The sequence below is a fragment of the Macrobrachium rosenbergii genome, chromosome 14 (assembly GCF_040412425.1).
Source record: "Macrobrachium rosenbergii isolate ZJJX-2024 chromosome 14, ASM4041242v1, whole genome shotgun sequence".
Classification (NCBI taxonomy): Eukaryota; Metazoa; Arthropoda; class Malacostraca; order Decapoda; family Palaemonidae; genus Macrobrachium; species Macrobrachium rosenbergii.
The window spans coordinates 50,688,809-50,709,596 of NC_089754.1; the positions used below are offsets into that span (position 1 = coordinate 50,688,809).

The 20,788-nt window shown below is 35.7% G+C and overlaps 1 protein-coding gene and 1 long non-coding RNA gene across 2 annotated transcripts in view; one reads left to right on the plus strand and one right to left on the minus strand.

Moving 5' to 3' along the window:
* Window positions 1-20,788, plus strand: part of LOC136846131 (uncharacterized) — an 87,363-nt gene that overhangs the window by 22,987 nt on the left and 43,588 nt on the right. The window lies entirely within an intron of this gene.
* LOC136846129 (uncharacterized) lies at window positions 216-20,046 on the minus strand. The gene is made up of 2 exons (XM_067116870.1): window positions 18,893-20,046; window positions 216-1,362 (listed from the first exon to the last, which is right to left on the minus strand). Exons 1-2 carry the CDS (start codon window positions 19,428-19,430, stop codon window positions 1,250-1,252), a joined length of 651 nt encoding a protein of 216 aa, XP_066972971.1. The 5' UTR covers window positions 19,431-20,046; the 3' UTR covers window positions 216-1,249.

Sequence of the window (20,788 nt, forward strand, 5' to 3'; positions counted from 1 at the left end):
TCTTCTTTGTATTATATACATAACACAGTTGCACGTGTATTACAATACACCCTTGCATCTGTGTATTAACTATACAATACAGAACAGAAATAGAAATAAATTTACAGCAGAAAATGCCTTTCACTAAACAGGCCTCCCCAAGTCACTAGAATGTTACTAATTCTGAGAACAAGTCTAGAATATTACTAACTCTGAGAACAAGTGGAGCCTTTATAAAAAAAAAAATTATATATATAAGCACTGATGAAACAAAGAAGTCCACAAAATAACTGAATCTTAATTTTTGTTTTTTCCTCTATCTAAGCCTGAGACCATTGTAGCTGAAATACTTAAATGTCACTTGCCGTAACATTTACTACATATAGATTCCTACAGCGCGGTGAAAAGGTAGATTAATCTCTTATACAATGCATATTATTAGCCAGAAAAGACGCATAAACAGCTGCAGATTTGGGGGGGAAAAAGGAATTTGTTTACACTGAATTGTAATGGAAATATAAATGAATCAACATTGAATTGTAATGGGAATATAAATGAATCATCTCACTGTTTAGGCGTCCCACTTCGGGACAGAAGGACAAAGGCACGGTAAGGAACTAACATTAAATGAATGCACTTCAGTCACCTTTTTTTTTTTTTGCAACGTAAGCAGCTGGAACAAGTTCATCATATCTTACTTTTTTCTTTTTTTGGCTGAGTTTGAAGCGGGCGAGAATGTAAAATTAACCGGGAGGAATAATAAAGCTGATATCGAAACAGAAGGGGCGCGTAATCCCCGCCTTGAAGTACCTCTTATGCATAGAAAGCACCTTCTTGTAAGCTTCCGTTCTTCGAAGAGGGGGTAGCACTCACAAAACATGTAAACGTAACTTATACAGCACACTTCTAAGCACTTTTCAAGAGAAAGTCATTGGTAGCTTCTACAGTAGCACGCTGATCTGTGTTGCACTACAGCGTCTAGAAAATAATAACAAAGAAATGGAAGCGCGTTCGAGGCTTTTAAAACTGAAAAATGAAAATATCGATGGGAAATCGCACACAAAATATCAAAGCTCTTCATTTGATGGAAATTAAGATAAAAAAAATCAAATTTCTTTGTCAGCAGCTCATCTTTTTCTTCTCCATTCTCTCGCTAAGCTTCATTCCGTTCGCGTAGCTTCAAACCTGCTTCTCCTTCGTCGCCTTCGGTAGACCCGAAGACTTCCATTGGGATCATGGAGGAGGAGGGGAGAGAGGCGAGGGACTCTTTTTATAACTTGGAAGGTGACAGGGCCAATCTCTTCCTTGGAGTGGTGACTTCGGTTTCTACTCCTTCCTCGGTCTTGGAAGTGGAGTGGAGTCTCTTCCTTTGGCGTCCGTAAGCTGAAATAGAGACGTAAAGGAATAAATGAAAAGGGACTTCTAGTGGTGCGAATTTTAATAATAAAATGACAATGGAATACAATCATTATGAAGACATTTTCTGGAAAATAATAAAGGTGATTTAATGACCACAACAGAGACGCAAATAAATAAATAAAAAGGTACTTCTACTGAGGCGGTTTTTAATAAAAATGACAAAGAATACAATAATTATGAAGACATTTTCTGGAAAATAATAAAGGTGATTTAATGACCACAATAAAGACGAAAAGGAATCAATAAAAAAGTGACTTCTACTGTGGCGGTTTTTAATAAAGATGACAATGGAATACAATATTTCTTAAGAAATTTTCCGGAAAGTAATAAAGCAATGATAACAATGATAATGAACCAATATGTTTAAAATTCCAAGATAAAAATAATTCTGACAAGTAGAAACAGCTGTTTTTCTTTTTAATTTTATAGATGCAACACAAGTGTCCTCACCATAAAAGGTATTTCATGCCGAAGAAATAAACAGTAAGTTGATTCAAACTAAACATTACAAAAATGAAATAAAATACAACTGTAACCAGCTCCTTCCAACGAAGGCGTAAATCCAGATAAAAATATATGCACCAAAGAAAGGCAGATACAAACATACGCAACACGCTATATACGCCAAAATTCAGTTCTATTCAACACAAATGAAAATTATTTTTGAAGTAAATTTTGCATTTACAGCATTTGCATAATTTCTCGATGAGTTACGAAGACGATAACAATTTCCTCGTCATATTTATATCGCCGCTTCTCTTGCGTTTCTGATGAATACAGTAATCTGAACAGATAATACAGAATATGCTGTTTATTCATCTGAAAGTCAACTATCGTCGCTTAACATATCTCAAGAATATATAGAAGGAAACTATTTTGAATGAGAGTACACGTACCGAAAAAGAGCCCAAGAGATTCTGACCCGAAGTTTTTTTATTATTATTTATTTTTAAGGATTATTTTTTATTCAAATGGAACAAAAAATTAGTTGTTATTATTATTATATTAACAAATGGAACAATGCCGTCCTCATCACGCTATTATTTTTCGGACAAATAACGTTGTTATTATTATTATTATTATTATTATAGACAGAAAGATATATATGAAATAATATATTTCCATCGATGGTATGATTATATATATATATATATATATATATATATATATATATATATATATATATATATATATATATATATATATACGAGTATATATATTTACAGTATATGTATATATATGTACCATCACAAAATCCACGTAAGAAGGCAAGTGAAAACCGGGACTTCGAACAAGTACATTCGTAGTTTATTCTACATTTTCCAGTTCACACTGAATACAAAAGAATGTGACAGAGCTTTATATACAAAAACAGAAGGGGAGGCGGGGTTACGGTTTGTTAATTTGGGGCAGCATAGTTCTTTAAATATATATGTACATATGTGTGTATATATATATATATATACATATAATTTCCATGTATCTATGTGTGTTTTTTTAAAGAAAGAAACGCACAATTTCAAAAGAAAAAAAAAAAAAAAAGAAGGCCCGAGGCTGTTTGATCTGTAGCAAGAGTCACGACCAACCTCTTTCTTCCCTCTATATCTTCCGAACCTCCTTTTCAACCCTGTTGTTTTTTCTATCCCTAGGTCTTCTCCTCCTCCTCCTCCTCCTCCTCCTACCTTCTCTCACCTCTGGGCTGCTTCAATCACAGGTGTCCCATACCAGCGGCCCAGACTTACCCTACCGCAGACTATTACCGAGGGGCATCACGCTCGCAAACCGCGGCTGCTCTCGCGAGATGAACCGACGCTGCAGGCGAAGAGAAAGAACCTGCCGCCGGGTGGAAAAAATCAGATCCCGGTTACAGTGAGAGAGAGAGAGAGAGAGAGAGAGAGTATGGAAAATGAACCCTCACTATCTCCAGCAGAATGCGAAACAATAAAGGAGTAATGGAACAATCTTCGTTAAAAATTATGAGAGAGAGAGTGAGTATATATGGAAAGTGAACCTCCCTACCCCAAGTAGAATGCAAAACGATAAAGGAGTCATAGAACGTCATTCGATAAAAACTATGAGAGAGAGAGAGAGAGAGAGAAGAAAATAATATATGCAACTTGTTACAAAAGCAGAATTTATTGCAGATATTCTAAGTGCCTTGGTGTTTCTCAAAGGAGCCTAGCATTGTAAGACACACACACACACACACACACAGAGGTAATTTTCATAAGAAGGACGAACATCATTACATAAGGAGACACGTTCCACAATGTCACGCCGATGGCAAAAGATGTTTGTGGATGTTCTATAGTATTTTCAAGAATGACATTTTCCTTGTATAAACATCAAAGCATAAATTAAAAGTGGGAGTTTTATATAAACACGCTTCGCTTTACAAAACTTTGAAATTGTAATTTTATGTTGTACTCAACCGTACGAATATTAGAAACCACACGGCCAAACACAAGCATACATTTGTTTGCAGCTACAGAACAAAATGTAAAATATATTTTCATTTCTTGTAAATCAAGTGGGAATAGCACAGGCATACGCAAAATTTTGATTGTTTTCCTTCTGAAAATTTCAAAACACCTCGATCAGGTTTTTTGTTTGTCAGAAGAATTTGTTACTAACTAGACTATAATTTTATTACAAATGCAATTACCCTCCCAGGCGTTTTATAGATTTTTTTAAGTTATGAATAAACAATAAGTATAAATTAAATAGGTCCACCTGATAGATCATATGAGTGCCTCAAATGCAAAAATAAAAATGATATCAATAGCCAAATATCACATTTACTTACGTAGATTTTAGGAAATATATATTGAGCAAATTAGGAAAAATTACTCTTATTTTACTGAGTTAGGAAGAGGAGAACATTATACTTTTTATTAATATTACTGAGTTCGGAAGAGTAGAACATTATTATTAGTAACTTTATCTGGTTTCTTGCTTTTCACTTGAACCAGTACCGCGCCCACCGAGCTGACAAGGTCTGTTGCAACTCTCCGAGCATTAAGTTCTGAAGTGGGGTTGCTAGCCCCATGGCCAACATATCGTAAGAAACAGAAAGAAATCCATAAGTAAACATTGAATCTCAAGAGTTATTTCTGTCAGTTTAAATAAACTTCGAGACAGACATCGTACGCCTTTACCTGTTCGCATCTACATAAGTCTCAGGGACTCATTTGAATAAATAAGAATATCTTTCCCACATCATTCTTGGGTACAACAGAATAAAAGGAAGAGAGAGAGAGAGAGAGAGAGAGCCTGACTATGAATTCTGACGTTGAGGTTTGTGAATATTAAGTATGGTTTGTGAATATTACCCATGTGTCCATAATAGCAGTCTGAACTAACTATATAGATATTCCGTCTCCTAGCAAGACAGAATAAAGCTTCTTTGATGAGAAAAAAAGTATTTTACCAATGGCTCTATATTTCTCTCTAACAACCTATAACTGTCTCCAGATGACTGGTTAGTTTTTCACAAGTCATAAAACACGGGATTATAAAGACGAATTATTTCAAAATGCGCCTTGGTTCCCAGTGACTGCTCCAGGGGAATACTTCCCTTCCTTGCGAGTAGAGAAATGAAAATCATGAACAAAGGACAAATATTTGAACGTATGTTGCAGTACTGAAAACGTATCAAGACAAATCTTTCCCCAGTTTCGTTAAGTTCAAAAATAATTTACAATATACTGAACTTCTCAGAATTATCTTCAAACAAAAGATAAACATTTGAACCTTTGTATATTTTAGTATTGAAAACGCACGAAGAAAATTCTTTCTCAAGTTTCGCAAGTTCAACTTACAAAATCCAGTACCTTTCAGAATTAGATAATAACAGAATGAAACAAAGTAAGAAAATGTAACGTTACCACGAATGAAAAAATATCTACAGAGATGTCCCGACTCCTCCAAGACGAATATCTGTAGACGGGAACCTCCAGAAAACGAGCAACAACGAAGAGAAACAAGGAAAAGAAAGGAGAGAGGGCGGAGGAAACGACGCGGAATGGGAACCAAGGAACGGAGCACCTGTCCTGATACTGTAAATTGTGGGAAGGTGTTTCAGGTCAGGGGTCACGATCGTACAACCTACATCATAACACTCACTCTGCTTTCAAGGTCAAAGAAAAAAAAAAAAAAAAAACTCGTGCATCGCCACGTAGTCGGTACCCTGTCACTCATTACTATATTTAGCTGTTAATAATCAGTGCTATGTTTAGCAGTTAATAATGAGATCGTCAGTTACAAAAGGTTGCAGATTATAGACGGCTGAACATTTATCAATCTGTAGCTAAAAATTCATCTGATGCTAATTTGGGTTTCCTGGAGCTGTTGAACTTTTAAAGGCATGATGAAGTAAGTTAATAAACGAAAACTCCAGTTTTTATATATAAAAACTCCATAAGCTCCCTGGCATCCAAATCAGAAAAAATGTAAGCATATTTTCATGTTTAATTTTTATGGAGCGAATACACACAAACACATATGTTTGTGTATACATGTACATGTGTACGTCCAGATACCAAAAGCGAACACAAAGAAAGGGAGAGAGACAGAGAGAGAGAGAGAGGGAAGGGGGAGGGGGGGAGACAACATTGGCTGGCGTCTCTTCAAACGTTAGACTACAGGTGTAATAACACAGACTCCAGACGGGAACAAGTGGAGGGAGGAGCCAAGGGTTTTCATACGAGGGAACGCCGCGGATAAGTGGGTCGAATGGAAACAAACACGGGAAGTCTATATCTGTATGTGTGTGTGTGTATATATATATATATATATATATATATATATATATATATATATATATATATATATATATATATATATATATATATATATATATATATATATATATATATATATATATTATATATATACATATGTATACTGTATATATACATATGTATACATATATATACATATACAGTATATGTATATTATACATATATATCTATATGTATGTTATGCCTTTTCCTCTTTGGAAGGGCTGATTTTCACACTTTTGGAATGATGGAATGTAATAAGAAATTTAGCCCAAAGGCCAAGCACAAGGACCTATGAGGTCATTCAGCGCTGAAAGGGAAACTGAGAATGAAAAGGTTTTAAGCTGTGAGAGGAAAACCTCGCAGTTGCAATGTGAAACAGTTGTCAGGAGAGAGTGGAAAGTAAGATGGAAAAAGAGAACATGAACGGAGGTACAGTAAAAGGAATGAAAGGGGTTACAGCTAGAGGCCGAAGGGACGCTGCAAAGAACCTCAAGTAATGCCTACAGTGCACAGCATGAGGTGCACTGACGGCACGATTCCCCCCTTCGGTAGCCAAAATTTCTGTGATGAGGTTGCGAGCCACAAGCCCTCGTGACAACCAGCCCTCAGATGCCCATTTACAGTTGGGTAGACTGGTGTGCAGTTGGCCTAGACCTACTGTAGATAGTATGCTTCCTTTTGGTCACACTGCCTCCAAAATTTAAAAAAATAAAATAAATAAAATAAAATGATAGAACAGAGAAAAACTGACTAAATTCAACTCAAGTGCAATGAACTAAAAATATGAACACCAGAACAAGAAATGAACACAAAGCGGTAGGAAACGACAGGCCACGGAATAGGACACTTTAGGAAAATGGGAGATCGTGGGCAAGACCAAAAGGGCAAGCAGGGTTACGGCTCAGGGCATCGAAGGTTAGGACATGCCCTCAAGAGACTCCTGACGGCTTACGAGAAATGATTTATTCCCCGCCACTCGCATCACAATTATCTTGAATTGCGACATTAATATAAGTGACAATTATCATTTAAAATATCAATAATCTAATAGTGCCCACTAATCCAGGATGACACTGCAGTGATTCATGTGAACACAACTGTGTACATTGCTATTCTTATTAGATAATGGGCCATAAATTAAAAAAATAAAACCTCGCAAATTAACTCTTAAAGCTAGCAACAGTCCTCTAGTAAATTAATATTTGATGAGGAAAAAAGTATCGAGATTCGTAGATAGGGAACTGGTTGGGTAGATAAAGGGGAGGGGGTACTTCTTCAGGGGTCCTTTGGGTACGGTGGTGGAGGGGTTTAGAGGGGCGACGTGGAGACGATGTTGCAGGTGGGCGCTGCTGGAGGCTATAGAATGGACGTGAGTGGGCGGAGTCAGACGGGAAGGGAGTTGCCACATCGCACCAGAATTAAACGGTTACTGTAGTATACAAACCCTACAAGTGATTTTTTTTCTCCTTTTTTTTTTTAGGTGAACCTTACCGATGACGTCATCACTAGGCTAGCTGGTAGTCGTGATGATGATAGCTTGGGCTTATAACGAATTTTAAGCATTTCCCCATCTGGGCACGAGAAGAAAATTTCAAACTGAAGTCATTTCTTTCCATTTTTCGCGGTTGTACTTTGCATATTTCACCTAAAACAGGAAACCGGTTATTTTAGCCTCGTCGACTACAATATCAAGTTTATTTCAAATAACGATATGCATTTCGACATAATCATACGTGCGGACATGGCATTTTCCTGACTCCGGGCGAAGCAGTTGAGCGAAGATTATGAAATAATTTTACCTCCAGGAGGAAAATCAGCCTTGACACCAATTTAAGTTTGAACCTACCTACAGTCAAGGAAATTAGTTATCCTGCTTCCACCTTGAGAGAGAGAGAGGGGGGGGTGGCAAATTGCGGTTATGCTCACATATATAACTACTTAAAAACAACAGAATTATTTTCAACAATTCCGACTGAACGGTAATATCACCAGCAACTGTGTACTGGTAAATACAAACACAGAATATTCACATAAATCATCGCCAACAACATCATGAAAAGCATCTAAGATAGATATCACAGCCTCTGATATACGGAAGAAAAGCTGAAGAAACTACACATGGACCCTCTCTCTCTCTCTCCACGAGGAAGGATTCGCGGAGTCGGTGGGTGATAGACCGATACCAGTTTTTGGCGGGAACTTCTCCCTCTTACTCACCTACACATAATATCCGTCTGTGGTTATCTTATAAGACGGTAGGAGGGGCACGAGGCGCAAGAGACAGGGTGGGAGCGAGAGAGAGAGACCGGAAATTGCTCGGGTAGTAGTTCACAAATGTTCCTTCTTGACCAAAGTATAATGGGAATAATTTTTCCCCAAGAATCAAGTTCTTGGTCTTGGCTTCTTGTCGAACTCAGGACTGAAAAGCTTGCCTTAATTCTACGAGTTTGATGCGTCAAGATATTTTCATTATACAAAAGTACTCGAAATCTTAGGAAACAAGTTTTATTGGTAGCGTTCATATTATATAATTCATCGCTCATATTGGGTATTTCGTAAAAATATATGACATATTTGTCTGTTCTTGTCAGCTGATTGGTAAAATTAATTAAATTAATATTTACATCAGATGTAACAGTATAAATAAAACGCACTGAATATTTTCATACCGCTATAATGGGAAAACAAATTACTATAAGGGTATAAATTACTCGCGCCAAAATGTCAACCCTGGGAAAATTTGTAACATTAAATTATATATTGCGTCCTAAAAATCCTGAAAAAAATAAATACGAAAATATAATCGTGAGTCTGAGAAAATTCGGTACTGACTTAATTATGTATTTTGGCTCCTAAAAATCTTAAAAATTACGAAGATACGATCGTGAATCGGGGAAAATTTGTAGCACTAAGTTAATTATATAATTTGGGTTCTAAAATTTCTCAGAAATTACGAAAACACAACCGTGAGCAGCGTCCAGCGGAGACTGTCTAATGTGTGTAACTCGTAAATCGGGAATGAGCCGATCTCCTTGGCTCCGATGATGATTAATAAGACAAACAGCAGTTACGTCACGCCCCGCGGGAAAGTTAACAACGGCCCATACACAGCTACAGGTCGGATGTTGTGATTGTGTCACGGCACTTGGTATAATGAGTCACCTCTTGTGCCTTGTTGTCTAGCGTGTAGCGGAAGCTGGATATAGTATTAATATATATACGTGGCTATAACCTACCCACCCCCAATAACAGAGGGCACGCCAGGTCCGGGTACAAATGAGTCATGCTATAGAGGCGGATATTACGATTTTTTGAGACTGACGAAGGCGACATCGAGAGAGAGAGAGAGAGAGAGTTTCACCTTGACAGGTGCAAACAATTTCCTGCCAATCTTGACTACAGCAAAATTAAGTTTGTCACATCGTAAATTTTTCACTTCAGTACACTACAAGCTCATAAAACGCAGGGATGATTTATTTACATCTTCAACTATATAAAAATTCTAATTAACTAGAATACATATATGTCAGTAATGTTGTGCGGTGCTAAAATTTCCTAAATCAGTAAAAAAAAGACTATATGTCAATAATGTTGTGCAATGCTAAAAATTTCCTAAATCAGTAAAAAAAAGGCAAATAATTAAAATCGGTAGAATACTGGAAACCGGTAAAATAAAAAAAAATCAGTTAACGATGAAAATCATGAAATTTACGGTATTAGTGATGAAAGTAAAACCGTAAAAGTGAATACAGAAATCATAATGTTTAATTACCCGAAAAATACAAGGGACGTGTAAAAGGTTGAACAAAGCTGAATATCGTAACAATTCAATAATGGTAAGCTAGGAAATCGTTGACAAAATAACGTATAAAAATTTTAAATCTGACTAGCGATTGAAGGGATTATGAAAAAAATTAGAAAACAAATGAAAGATTTTATAATCAAATATGACAAATATAATTTATATAATATATATATATTATATATATATATATATATATATATATATATATATATATATATATATATATATATATATATATATATAAAGCCATCAACACGTACCTGAACAGAAAAAACCCACGCTATAATTACAACACTAGAAATATGGGTTACATTCAATATAAAAGTTTTTTTTTTCGAGGCTCTATGTATGATTGTGCATTGTGATAAAACCACATTTTTCATCCCAAAACAAAAATTAAGGAGTTTTCATCCCAGGGAAACAAAAATCAGGATAAAGAAAGAAATATCTTATTCTCTTCCGGCAAGTGAAACTGGACTCAGCTGTGATAAAAATAGCCAAAGCATTCAAGAATATTTCTTTATATTTTTTTTAAATAAGCCAACAAAATTTTAGGTTCGTGATTAATACAAATTAAAACGATTTTGACAACGAGAGGTTTTCTGAACGTCCTAGTCTAACGCAGTGGGCACAAGTAAAGATGCTTTGGACGGCGTATTGATTGAGCTGGGGGCACTCGGGAGTGAAACGGAGCTATAGAGAACTTTATTATCTTTTTGTAAACAAGTAAACATTCGTATAAACCGTTTCTCTCTCTCTCTCTGTTCCTTCACGCACGCACAGTACTGAACCCACTCACACAAAATTTACGTACTATGCAGGATGGACATAGATTGCATAAGTTGGTTTTTTTATGGAGAAAAACAATCTTCATATATATAATGTCCTGTTTTTTTTATTACCGAATTAATCGGTTTATAGTTTTATATATATATATATATATATATATATATATATATATATATATATATATATATATATATATATATATATATTAAACACACACACATACTGTATATATATTATATATATGGGAATGACAGCTGTCCTGATTTTTATCCCCTCGTTTAATCGGTCTAATTTAGATATATATATACACATATATATATAGATAGATATATATATATATATATATATATATATATATATATATATATATATAGATATATATATATATATATATATATATATATATATATATATATATACCCGGTATATATTACACAGAAAATAATTTCCGAGCGGAACGATAATACAATTTCAGAAAACCGTTGGATATACGAAAGCTGAAAAGTCACTATTAAGACGTACTAAACTGCGTACGAGAGAGAGAGAGAGAGAGAGAGAGAGAGAGAAGAGAGAGAGAGAGAGAGAGGAATGCATGAGCTAATGCGCAGTGCCCACACCGCCTACAACAGCAATGCATTTTTTTTTTTATTTCATACCTTTGCTATAAAGTTACATGTAGCTAAACGGCGCCGGATGAATTAACATACTAAATAAAAGATAAACGCATATGAAAAAACAGTCCACGTAATATACGAAAGGACCACATTCAATCAAGTGGAATTAAGCCAATTACGAGAATCTTCCCCCCGCAGAAAACCGCACACACACACACATATACGCCCCTGCGAAATTGGCGGGAAGAAACACGCGGGAACATCACATGTGTTGCGTAGATATGATGCAACGGCCTAATGTGAGCGACACGAGGGCTCTTATCCGCTGGGTGCTGTCCGGGACTCTCTAGCGCTGGCATCCATCTGTTTAGGCCGAAATGGAACCGAAATGGACTTCATTTTGAAAGCCTGAAGTTCTAACTAGTGCAGGTTTTAATATTACTGTTTTTCATCCAGAAAAACTTCTTAGAAATTACTCTAACCTGGGCTAGATGAGAAACAGTCTACGGTTTTTTTTCCTACAGTAGGCCTATGCCTGAAGAGTATAATAAAAGTGCATAAAATTACTATACTACACCTGAAGAGTATTATAAAAAAGGCGTAGAATTACTATACTGAAGAGTATTGTAAAAACGAGTAAAATTATTAGGATATTTGTCAATGGATAAGTTCATATATATAACATTTAGAGATCAATTCTCCAAAGCGAAAAACTTCAATTCAAACGATTTGAAGATGATAAAATGTCAAAATTGGAATAAAACAAAAATCAGGTCCCGATCAAATCACAGCTGAACTTTGACGCAAGAGCAGATACCAGATTCGGGGAAGCATTCGCATTCCAAGAATGCTACGCTCTTGGAATGATTTTTTTATTTGGGTTAGGAAATTTTCTCGGAATCTGAATTTAACAAGAATTACACTTCGAAAAATACCGAGTTACGATATTATGTATCTAGCTGATAACCCAAGTACAAGCGTGATAATGGAAGGCTTTTCTGGTGATGTCATGTGAGCGCAGATAAATACAGGACGTTGAGTAATGTAAGAATGCCAAGGACAACGTTTTAGTGATTACACACACACACACACATATACAAACACATACACATATATATATATATATATATATATATATATATATATATATATATATATATATATATATATATATATATATTATGTGAATATGTATATCATCCCTGAGTCGATGCTATTTGTGGAAATTTCAAAAAATAAAGTTAATTCAATTAGGTAAAAATTGGAATTGTTGAATTGAAGTAACGCATGTCCTGCTGAGTACCTGTTATCATTCACTTGTCAGTTAATTAAACGAAAACAATAAATAAAAAGAAAAGTCCAATGCTTAGACGCTAAGATTCACTGTTCGAAATATCGACACAATTTTATATTGAAAAATTTTAAAAATAAAAGTAAAGCAATATCATATTTGAAATATTGTCACAAGAAAACGGAGAAACAGCTGTTATCAACAAGGTACACCGGATCGAGAACCTCTTGCTTGTACAAGCAATCATCTCAGATTTGTAGGAAGGCTGTGATTGGAGGGGTTTTGTGACCGTTTTTTTTTTTTTTTTTTTCGTCGTGCTTGTTGTTACAAAGAATAGAAGGTTTCAGGATGCGGAAAAGGAAATCAAGATTTGGAGGTGAACAACAATTTGACACGAGATTGAATCCTGAATGACTCAGGATACGATCTTGAAATGAATTAGCTATTTTGTATACAACATTTTGTCACAGACAAAAAGGATATTAGCTTTTGTTTGTTTTGAAAACCAGTTCTAAAATGCTTTCAAAGACCAATTATTTAGGAAAAAATCTCATATTCACATGAGTCACTCAAAGGGTGAAAATAATTCGAACTGATGTAAGCGTGTTTAAAAATATACATACAACGATATATATATATATATATATATATATATATATATATATATATATATATATATATATATATATATATATATATATATATATATATATATATTATATCAGTGCGGATTGTTTCCACCACCAAAAATACTGTATTCTTGAATCCTCCCTAAGACGAAACAAAACACCTTTGGATTACTTATGAAAAAAGTTGTCATTTATCAGAAAATGAATGCGATTTGAAGATAATGCCACCAAAACTGTATTGTTACTAAATCTTTGTAGAAATAAAGATCGTAAATATCGTTTCCGCGCTAATGCCATCAACGCTGGTACCTAGACCGAGGAGTACAACAAAATTTTGAAATAACTATGAAAAGCAAACTTCCATAGCGAAATAGTTATGTGAAATCAATCATTAATTTAGTTATTGTTGGGAATTATGTTGGATGTACCCTTATTTCAACTGGCGTGACTCCTTTCCATTCTCATATATATATATATATATATATATATATATATATATATATATATATATATATATATATATATATATATATATATATATATGTTATATATTTATATATCTAATGCAAGGAGCCCATAAAAACGCCAGAATGTAAAGGTAAGCATTTTTTTTTTATATTAGATGGAATTGTTTTAACAGAAAATATTTGTCATACATTATATTATATATATATAATAATGCTTGATATCTACCTGTCAACACAGCGGTAAGCGGAAAGCATATTTCAGATCAGTCTCCTCGTCCACCCACTTCCCTCTCTTGTGCCGAACTTGTGGGATTAACCGTCGCCCTTAATCCCACCGGTTATTCCCTGCCAGAAATGACCCATAAATAGGAAATCCCTCCTCCCAGAAGAGCTTCAACTTCCAAAGTGTTGGGAGAATTTATTCAGGCCAGCTATAAGTTATTGGCTGTCTTTACTTTTGCCAGTTTTTTGTTATTGAATCAATCTCCATTACATCTGCGCTCTTTGTTCTGGAAAAACAATGCGAACTCAGTCTGGTTTTAGGAGGACTTCTGAGGTATATTATTAGTCTTGTGCTTAGGATGATTATTCAGGAAGCAGAAACTATGTTATATTCTAAACAGTAAGATATGTTTATCTTAGGCTATATGTTCTAAACAGTAATATATGTTTCTTGGGTTATATATACGAGTATTTCGAAGACGTCAAAGTCGTTTTTATGTAAAATATCACCCGAAATTTCGAAATTTGTACATCGTAATATGATTATACACGCAATCCTGAGTATCCAAACTAACTGAGAAAACAACCAAATTTAAAAATAAAAGTAACATATTGGTTTTCACGATTTGACGGATAGGTTGGCGTGCGCGTCAAACCCAGGAAAATTGTGATGGTATTTAAGATGGGATATTTGGCATAATTAAGTTCAATTTTACACATCCTGGGAGATATTCCTCATGAGATACGAACGATTCCGACTATGACTTTTTTTGTTTTTGCTAGAAAGGGGTTTCCTCGAGAGACCTAAATGCACGGATAATCATTTTCTCAGCTCATCTTTCCATTTCGCTGCTTCTAGAATATTCCCTGACCAAAAAAGCTTCAATCCTCTGAGAATAAAAATTAATTACAAACACGAATATTGTCTGACTGACTAACAAAGCAAGCCCCCGATAACTCGCACAAGAACGAAAAATTCCCCCATATTATACAAATCTTTTAAAAAGAAGATTAAATCACAGAAAAGTTTCTTAATTTCCATAAGATCAGATAATGATGAGAGAGATAGAGAAGCTTGGACACACAGCCTTCGCACAACACCTGTGAGAATATGGTACGTGAGATTCACTGGACGCCTGTTGGACTACCATAAGAGTTGGAAGACCAAGACTACATGAATGAGAACGATGAGAAGGGATGCTGGAAATGAGTGGAGATATGTGGAAGATAAAGCACAGGAAAACATGAGAAGGAAGGCTGGAAATGAGTAAAGATATGTGGAAGATAAAGCACAGGAAAGACATGAGAAGGGAGGCTGGAAATGAGTAAAGATATGTGGAAGATAAAGCACAGGAAAGACATGAGAAGGGATGCTGGAAATGAGTGGAGATATGTGGAAGATAAAGCACAGGAAAGACATGGGAAGGAAGGCTGGAAATGAGTGGAGATATGTGGAAGATAAAGCGCAGGAAAGAAACGAGTGGCGGAATTACACGGAGCCCTTTGCGTCACCCGGCGTTGGAGGCGATAATGATGGTGATCTTTAGAAACACATGTGGCACTCCACGGCCCTTAGAGCACATGACGCAAGTGTCATTTGAACAGTGTTCATATGACGTCAGCATTCCTTGCTCTCAACGATGACGTCACGTGATAAATCGAATGATTTTTAAGATATAATATTGCAACTGATAACTTATATTGATAAAGAAAAAACTACATGGATTCAACAATAGGATTTTTTTATTGGATCGTTATACTGGAATAATTCAGCCCTTTTACCACGGCAAAAAAATTACAGATGAGAAATAAAACATACAGTAATCCGCCTGACTATATTTAATATCACAGCAAAAATATATCAACTTCTGAGCAAAATAAACACACAATAACGCATAAGTTTACCATTGACCAAATAATGCCTCTCAATAAGGTTGGTTTCTCCTTCTCTCTCTGTCCCTCAAGAACCGTGAAAAGTGAAAATCAGGCGATGATGTAATTGGCTGATGAAATGCATGACGTCATGGCAACTTGATGATGTCACAGAAAAGCAATCTTGAAGTGAGATGAATTATCACGAGAGAGAGAGAGAGAGAGAGAGAGAGAGAGAGAGAATATAAAAACGGTTAATATAAGCTTCATGCAACCCTAAATTACTAGTATAAAAATATTCTATTTGTTCAGCTTAATGAATCAGATGTTAATGACAAGCACTTCTTATTATCTGAATTGCAGAAAATGGTCCAAGATAAAAAATGACAAATGTCATAATTAGGAAGCTCCATTCAAATAGAATTTTGTCAAGCATAAGGTTTAACACCAGTGTCGATGAAGATAGTCTGTTAAATAAAGTTGGAAATGATAAACTAAAACAGTATTTCATAATTAAGAAGCATATATTAAAATAAACTTCTGTATTAACATCCGTATGCGCATAAATCACGTTCAAAATCATAAAATATTGAGGTTTCTTTTCCACTTCATGAATCCTTCAAAATAGCGATAGAATTTCCATTAAACGTAATCTAACACACGCGTGTAATCGTATACATATATATATACATATATATGTGTATATATATATATATATATATATATATATATATATATATATATATATATATATTTATATTTATATATAAATATATATACTGTATATATTAAACAAAAAACCCACAGGAAACAGCGCATATGAAGCAGGTGGCGACTTCCATCTCAACGCTGACATAACAGACAATTCAATATGAGTTTTACTGAAAGTAGCGGCGCTAAAACGGACGTTAATACGTTCATAAAATCAAAAGGTTATTTTTCAGCCCAGTCAATAATTACGCAGTGCAGTTTGTCACAACAACCAAGATACGAAATGGTTCAGTACTTCAACCTCGCCTCACACGGCAAGACCTAGGTTCAGTCTCGCAGAGGTGACAAACGAATTATTAAAGTTCCCAGAAAAATCTATGCAATTTTTTTTACGCAGACAATGAATTTTGTACCTGATAGTTGGTCGATTATGGTGAGCTTTTACCAGGGTAAAAATGGGGATAGGGCCGTAAACCTCATCCCAAAATGGTCAACCCGCTCTAAAACTTCCCCTTGAGTGGAAAAGGGTAGAATTGAAATAAGTTTAAAAGTGGTTATTTTAGTACCACATATTACAGTGTGAGTTTAATGGGGAAAAAGTCATAGCACTGTGGTTTTGTGATGTTTAAGGTCCTTCATTTTCATCTTACTGAGCCAAGAATATTCCTGATGTCAGTCCTAGATATTTTCAGCGCAAGAAATTGGCATTCACAGTCCTAACCGGACATTTTTTTCATTACAAATGAGAAAAATAAGCCGGTGTTTGGGTATCGACTTCCTACATTTATATTCATCTGGGAATCTCGCAGTGAATTTTCGTTTTCTGAATAAGCACCGATAATGCGATGGAGCAATATTTATTGACAACATTTCTAGACATTTTGTCTGGAACGAATAATTCAGTTTTGCGACAGCTGTTACAGCGTTAATGACTGTACAGGTCAATATTAAGGATAACTGTGTGTTTGCAATAGATTTGTTCATTCTTATACGCAAATGAAAGGGGAGTGTGCATCAAAGCCAAGCCTTAAAAATGAACGTTAAAGCACGCTGTTACTAGGAAATATATGTCGTGTTTAGTCCAGTTAATATTATTTTACGATTTTTTTTAAACTTTCCGTTAATTACCATAATAATAATTTATTTCCTCTCTCTCTCTCTCTATGTCATTTTTAGGTACTTCAGAAAGTTCTGTTAATTAGAAAATTAACGTTAAATGTTAAAACAAAATTTGTTCATTTTACATAAAACAAAACTAATCAATGTGTATTTTACATTACTGGTGTTTAGCTGTTAAGAACGGTATACTTGAGAAGTTACAAAATTCATGTTTTCTAATATCTCACTATATATATATATATATATATATATATATATATATATATATATATATATATATATATATATATATAACAACAGTAGCATTGTATTTATTATTCATAAAACAGCTTAGGCCTAGTTCTGTATCAATCGTTCATTTTTTATGAAAACGCAAGTGCTAGTGGTGACTAGCATTTGAAATATACTAGAGTATAATTTGGATAAAGATAATCATGGAGCATAGTACTCCAGGAAAAATTATGGAATGGTGATAACTTTTAATTAGAATTATATAACCTCAAATCAACAGCACGCGGCCGTCCGATAACCTACGCCTACCTACTTCGTCCGGAAAGTGAGTTCGGTTATTTTTGATGGAGAAAATCAATAGGTCTACACAGCTCGCCGGTGTAGAACATAAACCTAAATTAAATCAAGGATACACTAACGATCTGTTGGAACGGATATTGATGAATAAGATATAAAAACATATTCTAATACCTAAAGCTTAAAGAACTGATAACGATTTAATGTGCAAAAACCAAACTTTACTGAAAAGGGAACAAATAGGCCTATAAGAAGCCACTAACAACCGATTTTCCTGATGAAAAAAAGGGGGGGGGGAATTATCAATATACCGGTAAGAGCTGGCATACTGAAAGTCCCTATATTTCAATAAGCGTAATATTTCAACTTAAAAAAAATGAACGGAGGAATTCTGCATCAGCAATATATCTGGCGTAAATTTGATAAATCGAAATAGGCTGTTAGCAGATAAAATGACGTTAGAGGGCGTTTCCTAATTCCAACTACCAATTCGATTTCTCTAAAAAGCGTAAAATATGCCGCAGTAACAAGCAAACGCAAGCAACCCCTTATATATATATATATATATATATATATATATATATATATATATATATATATATATATATATATATATATATATATATACTCTGTATATAGGAATGAATGTCTAAATTAACTCACCTGTGATTTTACACTGCTTCGTTTTCGGAGTCGTCGACGTCCTGCCGGAGGAAGAGGGCGAGGACTTCTTCGGGGTTCGAAGGACAGGAGAAACAAGAGTCGTCGCAGTCGTCTTGGTCGTTGTGGCAGAGGAGAAATCAATAGCATCGTTCGACAGATGGTGTCCGGACAATCTCTCTTCCAGAGCGCTCGTGATCGTTTCTTTCGCTAAACTTGCGAATGGCGTCGCAGAAGAGGAGGGCAGAGAGGTCGATAGGGCTGTGGTCGTCGTCTGAGCTTGTATCTTTTTGGTCTTGACGGGGGTCCATACGTATCTTCCCGGGGCCATCGGTCTAAAGTTAATCGGGTCGAAGTTCCATTTTTTCATGAACTGTTCCGCCGTGATGGTAATGAGCGATTCGGCCATGCGCATGTTCGCCTTGGGGTCGTTCGGCCCGAGTTCCGACAGAGCCCGTCTCGCAGCAGCGGATTTCTTGAGAAAATTGCGGATGTCCGCCTTCGCCGGAGAATATGGGTCATCCATCGGGTGCGATATCATCTTAGCAAACTTTCCGCTTTGGAAAGGAGCAGAGCCGTTCCGAAAGGCAATTCGTAATTTCGTAAACTGATGCGATGATGCCCTCAAGCACCAACAAACCACTCTCCAAAAAAACAATCACTAAGGGCGCCCTTCTCTCCGTCCGCACTGTCTAAGATCTCGGCCGCAACTGATGGAGTGCGAGCACTGCGTCAGACCATAACATCTCGTATCACCGACTTGAAGTGGGACCTTTAACTTCGAACTTTCAAAAGAACGCGCGCGCGAGAGGGAGACTCCTCGGGACATGGGCCAACGGTCCTTTCTGTCAGGCCATTTAACTTCGAAAAGCCCTCGCTCTCGCTCGCCACTAACGCAGCAGTTGCTCAGAGCGGCGGGTCCTGGCGTCTGATTGCTTATGATGCCGTCCGAAAACTAACCGACTTTTGTGTTCGTCGCTCGATTCGCTTTCTTCTCATCGTTTGTCAGGAATTGAAAACTTGTTTTTCTTGACCTGTTTAAGGTTGTTCTTCTTTAATTCACATCTGCGGATTCTCAATGTATTGCATTTTACACTTAAAGCATTATAATTTTACAAATATCAAGCGTACGTGCAAATAAACCTGTTCTTCCCCCAACCCCATGGGAGATAATTCCCGGTAACCAATGAGCGCCCTTGCTCACAGGATGTCCCGCCCATAGCATGGAATTGATAGATCAAACCTCTGGCTTTACTTATTACATTACTAAGATCATAGACAGAAATTCCATAAACTATATGGAAATCTTAACTATAATCAAAGGTGGATACAATCTTCATGAATACTCAACTATAGATAAAGTAAATAAGTATAACAAAAATATGAACTGTCAACTGCCGCACGGCATTTTGAAAGTTCGCGCCAAACCCTTCAATGTCAAGATGAGTAAATGCAAACAAGGCACCCTGCCAGATGCTTATGAACAACGATTATAGATTCAATATTTTTACGCAATTCCGTGTGTAGCATTTCAGGTGTAAACGTAAAAAAAAACTCTCAGTGATACTTTCTTTTACTGCCATTGTTGTATGAAATTTGCATCATCCAAGTAATAAAAGACGATCCTTGTCGAAGAATTAAGATATTGGCAACTTCATAAATGCTACTACTACTACAGCTACTACTATGGCTAGCTACTACGACTAATTGTGGGTATTTTTTGTACTCACCTCTTTCGGTTACTTTTCTCCTATGTCATTAGGCAATAATCTCTCTCTCTCTCTCTCTCTCTCTCTCTCTCTCTCTCTCTCTCTCTCTCTCTCTCTCTCTCTCTCTCTCTCAGAATTAATACCAAAGCATATTGAATCCCATCTTGTTAGATAGTTGTCACCATTGCTG